Below are 11,285 nucleotides of genomic sequence, written 5' to 3'. Positions count from 1 at the left end.
AATGCACTGTATTACACACAACTGAAATACGGTTTGGTACTGTAACTCTTAATTACAGTAACTTACTGGCAACAGTGTTGCCAGTAAGTTACTGTAAAAAACCCTTGAAAAGTCTAACAGTGAGGACTAGGGCTGGGTATCGAGTTGACAAACAGATAGACAGATAGATATTTATATATATAGAAAGCTACATATTTATTTGTATGTATATGCATATGTATATTATATCATTTACATTTAATAAATAAAAGAATACATTAAATTAGCATAATTACTTTTTTCTTATCTCTGTCCAACCAGTTCCACATCCTCAACAATTCCAGACTCTGCACTACAGCACGAAATTGAAATGTAATCAATCTGTTCCATTGTAAACCCCACCCAACTAAAGTTCCAGTCTGCTCTCGTGCTTTCCAGACTAAGGTAAGAGGAAATATGTTTTCCAGAGCTCCACAACACTATAGCAGAGAGCAATTGAAGAGTTCAGATGCAAAAGCCTCTAAATGTCATCTGAAATTTTCTTATAGAGTGATCATTTTTATCAAGCTTGTGTATTTAAGTTCAGTAATTTCACTTAAATGACAATTAAAAGGTAATCTTCATTGCCATTTAAGTGAAATTATTGAATTTAAATATACGAGCTTGATAAAAATGATCATTCTATAAGAAAATTTCAGATGGCACTTAGAGGCTTTTGCATCTGAACTCTTCAATTTTTCAATGCCACCTTAAACGTGTTTCAAACAGCATTTTAACAATCTCTTTTAGACCGAAGGACGTTGTGTGAAAACAGATCTCTCGGGGTATACTTATCTTGTCAACTTAGATTACTTAAATTATGTTGCTGTGAGACATAGCGTCCCACAAAGACCAGAGCTGTCCTCACTAGACAGTGTCCTCACAGAATCTGGGTGAACTAAAGTTCAAACAGAAACAAAAAACAAAGCGCTGTTGGCTATATCCAACATTAAGACTTAATTCAGCAATTATTTAGTCCAAAAACACTTAAAATGGTTCAAAATATCCACTTCCAGTGAAAACAGTTATGATGGCATTATCTCTAGTGATCGGACAATATTGAACCATTCTGAGACATTGCATTGACTAATAACCGTGTTAACTTACAACAAAACAAGTTTAATAGGCAGGGATTTTTAAAATAAATATTATGCACAATATAAAAAAAAAAAAAAAAAAAAAAACTATTTTCCATGTTTTTTGGACAATGTACCATATATATATATATATATATATATATATAAGGTATTTATGTATAAGGATTTTTGGACATGTACTGGACATGCATGCATGGTATTACCTTGGCATTCTTTGAAGTACCTTGGTGTACCATATAAATACTTTAAAAAAAGTAAAATACCGTGTATATAAACACGGTAATCATTTATTACCAAAGTGCAAAGCAAAGCACCATAGTATTAACATCGTCCTTTCAGAGTAGTTTATCCAACCTACGCTGCATCAACAGCATCACTTAAAAGTGTCCCTGTTGTCCCTGTTAGCTTTCATCCTGAGCACTTGCTCGTCCCATGAGAAAGGACATGGCGACACAACATCCAGCGCACAGCTTTTACTTTCGCCTCCGTACGCCCTTTTACAGCCTGTTTCTTATAAATCTGAGAGCTGTCTTAACAATTTTCTCAGGCCAGCAAGATAAAGAACAGCCTAGAAAAGCCTACACGGGCCACGTCTCGGCAACTGTAACAGCAGAGACATTCATGCCATACAGAAGAGAATACCAAGCTGATGCGTAATACTGATCTGAATAGGTCTAATCATAAAAGCATTGTGTCTCTAAACAGCACAGGCTCTGACAGTAGCAGTGGGCGTATATGAGAGGAAGTGTTCGGATGCAAAGTGCAGTGAAATTCCAAACATGCACGACAAAAGAGCCCTTGAAAAGGCAAACGGTGAAATCAAAAACTGTGATTTAAGCTGTTTTTACAGGCTGTTCATATTCACTGTGTTTGAGGAGATTGTTGCCAAATTGTGTTTTTACAAATAGTGTTATATTTTTATATTTCCGAAGAAAAGGCAGATTATTCAGGTGATATTTGATCATTTTGAGATTCTCAAACTGATCAATAACTGTGCTTACTTAAATAACACAACTGGTTACATAATCAACCAACAGCTTCATCAAGAGATAATTGAACATTTCTGTTCTCAAATGTAGCAAATGTTTAAAAAATATATATATTGCATTTAAAAAAAAAAAAAAAAAAAAAAAAAAAACTTAAATCACCCAATGAAAAAAAATATAATCTTTACAGCCACACAATGTGAGGTATATTTATTGCAGGTCGAGTGACAAGCCAAAGTCTAATATAGCAGTAATAGTAATACTATTAAAACAACTTACTGTACAGTGCACTCTAGATCTAGTGTTTTCAAATTCAAGGAACATCTCTTGTGTCTTATAATACATGAACAACTGAAAAATCAAAAAAAAAAAAAAAATGTTTACCAGGAAAAAAAACCCTCAGGATAATGGTACTTTGAGTTACTTCATGTTTTATGCAACTAAAGTGAGCTATTGAAACACTTATTGCCTGTGTATGTGAGAGCGAAAAAGAGAAAAAGTCAGAGAGATGGCAATATAAAGGAGAAATCTATATTAAAAACAAATGTAGGAAAAAAGGGGGGAAAAGAACAGTATAAAGAAAGCTAAAATAAAGATAGTTTTACATGTGCACCGTTTCTTTTGGGTCTCTCGTCACATTAGCATGCACTGCGGCGCTCATTTGGGATGATACACGCGGAGTGAAACCCAGGTCCCGGCATAATTATATTCCGGCATTCGCCCTCTCCCTTCACGTTCCCTCTTCTCTCCAGACACATCCTCTTCACAGCCATTATAAACCAGCTTTACACATAACCAGCTCCCTCTGTAGTAACGCTGTCAGTCAAGCAGATGTAAAACTTTCCACCAGCAGTATAGGGCGGGGGTGGCTGATGCCAAAGCTATATCAGAGTTTGCTTGTATTTGTGCGGTAACCAGATCCAACCTGCCTTCACAACCACTCACACACCGATTACAGGACTTGAGGTGACCTTTACGGTAATGGAATGTGATGACAAAGTTAGTGCCTTGTGTCCAAACTCTGTACAATGGGGAAAAATATTATGACATGAAAGCTAATAGAGCCTAAGGGGTTGTGCTACACTAAACTAGAAAAAAACATCCAAATATCCAAATAACAAGAAAAAATATTTTTAAAACACATAATTTTTTTTATATGTTATTAAACATATGTTATGCTAACAAAAATATAAAAATTGACAATTAATTAACAAAAAATATTTAATATATACTCTCGGAAAACAAGTATTTTAATATGTAATTTTGCTTCTCAAGTTTCATCTTGTTCTACACAAGGATGTTTAGACAAATAAAAACACAAGAAAAATGTACTGATTGTTTTTTGTTTTATATATATATATATATACCGTGCTGTATCCCATTAAACTTGGAAAGTAATAATTCCCAAATTCCTACTTGGAAAAGTCCAATAAACCGTCACTTGAAATTTGACTTCCAACTTGGAAACAGTTATTATTTCCACTTTGTTCCTATAAACACTTATCAATGGTTAACATTTTAAGTTTTTATTTGTTTTTAAGTAATTTCTGTATAATTATTGCATACGTTAAATATATTTAAAAATGTTTTGCTAATACATTATATACATTGGTTTAGCACTAGTAGGTGTGTAAACTACCTTTAAGAAACAGAAGGACTTACCAAATTTGTCTTGACCTGGAGAAGGTTTTGTCCACTCTGTGAAGAAGAAAAAAAACATGTTATTGTTAAAATAGGTATTTCAATACTGGCACAACTGTAAAGCCCTTATAGCCATTACCCAAAAATGGCACTAACTGATTTCACACTTTTAACACATTCTAGCAATCAATCTCCAGCCATCCTGCTAAAGGCTAACGGATAATCAATTCAGCGCTGACAAACTCCTCATGCACTTTAACACTTGACTTGATGTGATAATGACTCAGCAAATCTATCAAGTTAACGAAGGGTGAGGGCCAATAGGATAATGAAGAACCACTGGAGCACATCATCAATTAATACAAGCAATTGCTATCTCTAAAATCCCTTGAAAAGCCATCTTCGCTCAATGTGCGACACCTTTAACCCCTGATCTTATAACTTTGTGCTTATGCACAATGTTTTGAGTGATTCTCAACAATTCTGCCTGACAAAAAGATGTACAATTGTACCGAGGGCATTTGCGGTTGTGAGACGCTAATGAGAGAAGCAGCTTCTCTAACGTTTCTCCTATGAGCAGCTGCGGCTTTGTTCTAAGAATACGCTATGACTCGACTTGGTTTAAAAACAGCACAGCCGTCAGATGTTTTCTGAATAAGACCTTTCATAAGACTGAATATCAAAATAGACAAAGCTGAATACAATGGCAATTTTGCGTGAAAAAGAAAACCTAATTTTCCTGGCTAATTGGTGTCATTTCGTTTCTTGCCACAAGGTGGTTCTACAAACCCGTGTTGAAAAAGGACCAATAACCTTGATCAAATCTTTCAACAAAAGATTGAGACCGAAAGTAACCGTTTTCCAACCAGACACATCAGGATATCTCCATTTACTGGCTTTGCTCTAAATGTCAGACGTCCGCAGGGCTTGTGGGCGGTCAGTCACAGCACTGGTGCTCCTCCAACCTTCTGCTGAGCGCAAGGGGAAAGAGTGGCTGTTGTGTCAACAAAATGAAGTAACACTTCAGGTAGAGCATATAGAGGAACAAATATTTCCATTACCTTGAAGGAAAGGAAAGTGATCTTTTATTTGCTGCTTTAGCTAACAGTCCTCCACATTTATTTTTAATAATGAAGTGTCAGTCGATAAAAATGTTATTTTAGCCCGCATGATATTGTTCAATCTGTAACACTTTACAATAAGGTTTCATTAGTTAACATTAGTGATCGCACCGGCGCCTCCACCGACCCCAGGGCATTGACCACATTAGTTATAATGAACTGCACTTCTCCAGCATTTATTAATCTTTGTTATTACACGGCTCTGTGGAATACTTGATTCTGATTGGTCAATCGCGCCATCCAGTGGTATGTTATTCCCCGGCGAAACGGATAACACAGGCTCATCCGGGTTACTGAAGTCAGCAGCACTAAGGAATGTTTTTTCCTCTGGGAAGTTTTGCATTTGGTGAGCTAATAAAATATTAAAACTCAAGTCAAATCATACATACTCTCTCTCTCGTTTCATACAAACGCAACTGCTGCCATTTTGTGACGATTGTTTTGTACACTGTTGGATTATAAGATAACAAACAGGTACAGGTTATCCCCATAATTATTTATGTGGCGAAATGTTGTGTAATAAGTAGTATGACTGTGTACCATATCCCTTAAATGTCTGTCTAGTTCGAACTTGCCGCGCTAGCAACTGCTCTCTCTGCAGAAGCTTTGCGTTTAAAGACCTAATAAAATATTTCGACTCAGATCAATATTTCATGTCTTATTATACACTTACGTGGCAAATGGCCTCCGTTTCACGCCGGGGTCCTGATCACCCTGTCGGGGGTTTATTCCGAGATAACAACCGGCTGGATATTATTTACAGATACATTATTAAAATAATGTATAAGTTGAAATTGTTTGCATTAGTTAATGCAATCTGAACTAACATAAACAAACAATGAACAGCTGTATTTTTATAATTTAACGTTAATGTTAAAAATGAACAAATACAGAAACAAATGTATTGCTCATGGTTAGTTCATGCAGTTACGGTAATACATTAACTAATGTTAACAAATGAAACCTTACCATTGAATCAAATGGTAGTATTTTGTGCTTAAATTTATATTCTTAAATGACTTAATGCTGATTTTAAGGGCAGGTCAGGAGGATGCGATTTTTCAATAATTAACTTCAGTAAATTACACAGGATTTATACAGATATGCATCCCTGACATTTTCTTCAATTCATATTATAAAATGCACTCTTAAAAATAAAAAGTTATTTATTGGCATCTATGGAGAACCTTCACATCCATGGAAACTTTCCACATTGCACAAAAGGTTATTTTTAGTGGAAACAAATTCTTTAGATTTTTGGAAATGTTCTAAACACGTTTATTTTCACTGAAAGGTTCTTTGTGGACCCAAAATTGGTTCTTCCATGGCATCGCTGCAAAAAAAAGCCTTTTGGAAGCTTTATTTTTAAGAGTGTATAGGTGTAAAAGGCATGGGAAAATTTGTCATTTGCAATTGTAAACACTGATTTTAATTTAAAAATGTAATCAAACCGTACATGACACAAGTAAACCCCTCTACCAACACAAATTCGCTGTAAACACACTTGGGTTCAGGAGTAAATATTGGAGCCGAGCCGCTGACTGTGGAAACAAAGCCTATAAATCACCAAATGGGGGATCAGTGTGTGTTTGTGCGAGCATGTGTCAGTAAACACGCTGGATCAAACAGAACCGGTTTCAGATTGCTTACGCAATCCAAAATACAAACCTGTTAAACCTGGTGATGATGTAGGTGAAATGCCAAAGACCAGCAGATGTAGCACAATACAAATTCTTTTGTATCATCAAGGGTGCTCTATTTATATGATCTATTATTTCAACACAAACGTGCTTTAAACTTCACATATAAAGTTTCAGCCAGGCAATAGATACAAGACGAATGTCACAAATCACTTCATGACTCGTGTTTCCCTCTTTGTTTGAAGAGACATCTTAGCAATCTCTGACATCATCTTACCATCATCAAACTCTCAGCGTTCCAACTGAACCGTTCTCACCAAGCAGGCACAACAAGACGGTGTCAAGTAACAACATGTGCAAGTATAAAAGACACGTGCATAAGTAATAACTTATTTTTGTGAATAAATTAAACTAAAAACTTATGTCTACTTTTAGAGACTGATTGTGTCAGTCCTTAATTACTCATCCTCATGTCGTTCCAAACCTGTAAGACTTTCGTTTTTCTTTTTGATGAAATCTGAGAGCTTTCTGTCCCTCCACTTTGATGCTTCAAAAAGTTAATAAAGAGATAGTAAAACTAATCCAAATGAATTGAGCGGTTTAGTCCAAATTTTCTGAAGAGACACGATCACTTTTATATAATGAACCGGTTGAATTTATGCTTTTATTCAGCAACTCACTTTACTCAATTTATGCTTTCATTCATCAACTCACACATCAGATGTGGTAAACAGAAGCTCAAGCATGTTCACTTGACGTGTAAGAACCAGTGAGGTTCATTCTAGTGTTACGCAGCACGTTTGAGCCTCAGCAAGAACCAATGAGGTTCATTCTAGTGTTACACAGCACATTTGAGCTTCTGCTCAGTTTATATCTGAATAAAAGCCTAAATTAAAACTGTTCATCATATAAAGCGACCGTGTCTCTTCAGAAAATTTTAACCAAACCAATCGATTCATAGCCCTACATAGCCCTGCAGAAAATGAATCAGCAACTTGAAACATGAACCAATCAAAATAAAGCATTCAGAAATGGTATGAACACTGATTAGAAGACATCATGTTTGCTGATAATACCGAATGTATGATCAATCAACATCTGCATCCTAGAACTGGAAGTTAGCATCTATAAACATAGTAGCCAGTGAACATTAACTACAACGGCATATAAACATCCAGCAATGTGCTTCCTGCTCTGTGAATGGTTACTCCCCACAGAACAAATGAGATATCAAAGTCACCATCATCTGTCCTGTCACACACACACACACACACACACACACACACACACACACACACACACACACACACACTCTTACCCCCCATATGCTCCAAAAGTAAAGCTCCTCTTCCTGTGAGACATTCTTCTGTTTTCCCTCGGCAGTCTCTTCACCTCCGTCTCTGCCTCAGACTCACTTGTTTTGTGCCTCTGTCTCAATGTGTGAGAGTGTGTCCCTCCTTTTCTGCTTCCTATCCCTCCTCTCTTCCCTCCCTTTCACTACCTGAGACAGAGGATCCACAGCTATGGGCAGGTGCTCGCTTTTCAAATGATGTCTTCACTTACTAGACACGTGATGAAAAGAACCAAGTGGTAAGTTCTTAGAAATGTAAGTTGTAGAAATATGTATGACACAAACCTAGCCATGATTAATAAAAAAAAAAATATATATATATATAAAAATGTCCCTTTTGTATTATTCAGTTCTCACAATATCATACGATTTCGTCATATTTTATGAATTAAGTGCTATATACACACACGCACACTGCCATTCAAAAGTTTGGGATCTGTACGATTTTTTATGTTTTTAAAAGAAGTCTCTCATGCTCACTAAGGCTGCATATATTTGATTAAAAATGCCCAAAAAGTTGAAAAACAGCAAAAAAAACTAAACAGCAATGTTGTTAAATATTATGACAATTTAAAATAACTGTTTTCTATTTGAGTATGTTTTAAAATATAATTTATTCCTGCGATGCAAAGCTGAATTTCAGCATTATTACTCCAGTCTTCAGTGTCACATGATCCTTCAGAAATCATTCTAATATGCTGATTTGCTGCTCAAAAAACATTCATTATTATTATCAATCTTGAAAACAATTGGGTAAAATTTTTCAGGATTCTTTGATGAATAGAAAGTTTTATTTCATTTATTTGAAATAGGCCTAGATTTTTTTGTATTTTTTGTAACAAAAGTCTTTACTGTAACTATTAGTTCTGTCAATCGATGAAATAAACAAATTAATCAGACATTTTTCTGTAAGCACGACTCATCTAACATTAACATTTGTAATATATTTTTATATTGTAATATATATTTTTACACAGAATCCAAATTAATGTAGAAACAACAAAGACTGTGTATTTTAAATATTTGTAACACATTCTCAAGGTTTTTAGCCTTGAGACGAAAACTGTTTTTTTGTTTTTTTTTCCATTATTAGCTCAGGACAGTACACACACGCTGACATTTTTATTTACAAAATAAAAATGACTTTAATTCAGACATTTAAAACATGTCTATTATAGAAAAGGTGTATTCATGTGAATGTATAAAATATATGTTTAACAACAACAAACAAAAGTCATGTGATTGTGTAAATTTTTTATGCTCATATTGAACAATATGTTCAAAAGGAGATAAAAACAAATCATTCGGTTCAACACTGGAAATAAAGCTCTAAAACATTCCCACTGGTCCTGTACAACTGATGGAATTAGTCAGCATGATAAATTACATTCAATAAGTTCAGACTAAACAAACTAAAGCTTCTTCAATTAAAACTCAATCGATAAGTAGCTGTACTGTGACACTGTCACATATTTAAAACATAATTTTCTCAGGTAGACCTTTTAAAGACAACAAATATAACCTCTGGTAACCTCAGGCTCAGATAAATGGGTGTTTACTGTATGGAAACATTGGCAACAGCACAACGTACTATCTCATCTCATCTCATATCAGCTGACGGAGAGCTCAGAGTAAATAAACATCTTGTGCTTACTCGCTGCTCTTTCTCTCAATTAGTTAAAAATAACATTGGTTGTTAAACAATCATTTTTATTTTTAACTTAATAGTAGAATTACTTTTACTACGGTAGCAATCCATTACTCTTTTATACCTCATTAAACTTGAATCTCAGTTATGTTTCATTAAAATTGGTAATGCTTCTCATAAAACACTAGGAACCTGTGCCAGTTGAGCTAGCCCCTAATCCTTCATCACTAAAACACCCTAAAATGAGTCTAAAACAATCAAAAGTGACCCAAGGTGACATCCAAAGTCAGCTCAGTAAAAGAGATTATTTTATCGGTTGGGTAGCAGATACTGTCATGATCTGAGAGACGGACGACGGCTTGTGTCTTTAATACAGGACATTTTATAATCACTTTGGGGTCGGACTGTCTGAGACAAAAACCATTAGGGCTCTTCTTCTACAGCTAATGCTGAACGGTGACCATTCATATTTAAAGGGATGTCTCTTCAGAGAGTCTCATTTATCGGTGGGTATTACCGTTTGCTTAAGATCATGTGATAGTATCAGTAGGTAAAATATTAGACACAGGGCGTAAAATTAACATTCACCAAGCGCCAAACGAGAGTAAAAATCAAGTATGGTGAGTATATAAAACAGTGTCAATTGCCAGTTGGTCGGTAAAATAAGTATGAATTCTAACAACGCAAAGTTGTGAGAACATTAACGTGAACAAACGTGAATGATGATTGGAAACAGATGGCGGGCCAGTGTAGCATCAAGAATTCGTTTTTCGTGGGAAGTGGGAAGTTTTCTGCGCACAAACTTCTGAAGCAAGCACTCAGAAATCCGTGTCTCGGACAGCACACGAAAACAGAATTGAGCTCTCTTGCACGTCTTCTTGCACTTGAACAGACATATTCAAACAAAATTGTCAAAATTCCTGTCCTGGCAAGTATCCTCGTAAACATACTCAGTTATGTCTTAAGTGAACGTAAACAGTTGAGAAAGAAAACGCATGTGTGACAGTATATTGGATCCATGCATTAGCTCTTAAAGTGACAGCAGCCTAAAAATCCTGCTTCTGTCTTCAAAATTTTAATAAAAAAAAAGAAAAATCACTCATTGCTCTTGACTGAATAACTTTTGTAACTTTAATAAGGATTGATCTAGATGTTTCATGGCTGAAAAAATCTATATTTTTGGCCGGTAAATTTTCTTAACCCTCTGGGGACCAAAAACGCGCCCGCGCGTTTTGCTCGTTTTTTTTTTTAGCAATGAAAAATAAACACAAAATGCTCTGTTAATTTTGATCTTTCATTTTCGTGTAATACATCAATCGATCCTGTTCAGTTTCTATTTTTTTTCTGTATACTCACAATACAAATAAAGTGTTTTGCTTTTTGACAAATAAAGAAAAACTAACATGATGCTATTTCTGCCTTCTCTCTGTCAGTAAACTCCCATTTGAAACGCGTTCGAAAATTATCTATAACTCCGCGAAAATTCAGTCAAACAGGCAAACAGACCCACGGGCATAAAGCTTGAGATCGCAGCTTTTAAATGAAGTAATTTATATAAAAAACAAATATTATCAGCTTCTGTAATCTGTATAAAAAGAGAGCGACTCCAGTCGAGCTCATTAGGAGCCATTCAAAAGTAATTTGACCACGCCCCGGAGAGCGCGTGCTATTCAAACGCAAATTCTGAGAACCATTTCAGTCTGTGAAACGCCCCCACATCAGCTGTAAACAAAGAGGCATAATATAGCCTACCTTATGGAGAAAATTTTCCGTGCTGATATGA

At 35.4% G+C, this 11,285-nt stretch overlaps 1 protein-coding gene across 4 annotated transcripts in view; it reads right to left on the bottom strand.

Annotated features, from left to right (window-relative positions):
• Positions 1-7,969, bottom strand: part of rap1gapb (RAP1 GTPase activating protein b) — a 57,429-nt gene extending 49,460 nt beyond the window's left edge. For 2 of the 4 annotated variants that reach the window (XM_082189610.1, XM_082189614.1), the window contains exons 1-2: positions 7,822-7,969; positions 3,764-3,799 (exon numbers count right to left, since the gene is read on the bottom strand). In XM_082189610.1, coding sequence (XP_082045736.1) covers positions 3,764-3,799; positions 7,822-7,865 — 80 coding nt within the window. In that variant the 5' untranslated portion in view covers positions 7,866-7,969. The remainder of the gene's footprint in view (positions 1-3,763; positions 3,800-7,821) is intronic. The other 2 variants (XM_082189608.1, XM_082189613.1) reach the window with 1 other exon arrangement.
• Between the last annotated feature and the right edge of the window lie 3,316 nt (positions 7,970-11,285).

The sequence above is a fragment of the Leuciscus leuciscus genome, assembly GCF_965113295.1.
Source record: "Leuciscus leuciscus genome assembly, chromosome: 14".
Classification (NCBI taxonomy): domain Eukaryota; kingdom Metazoa; phylum Chordata; class Actinopteri; order Cypriniformes; family Leuciscidae; genus Leuciscus; species Leuciscus leuciscus.
This window is presented reverse-complemented; position numbering and strand designations above follow the sequence as displayed.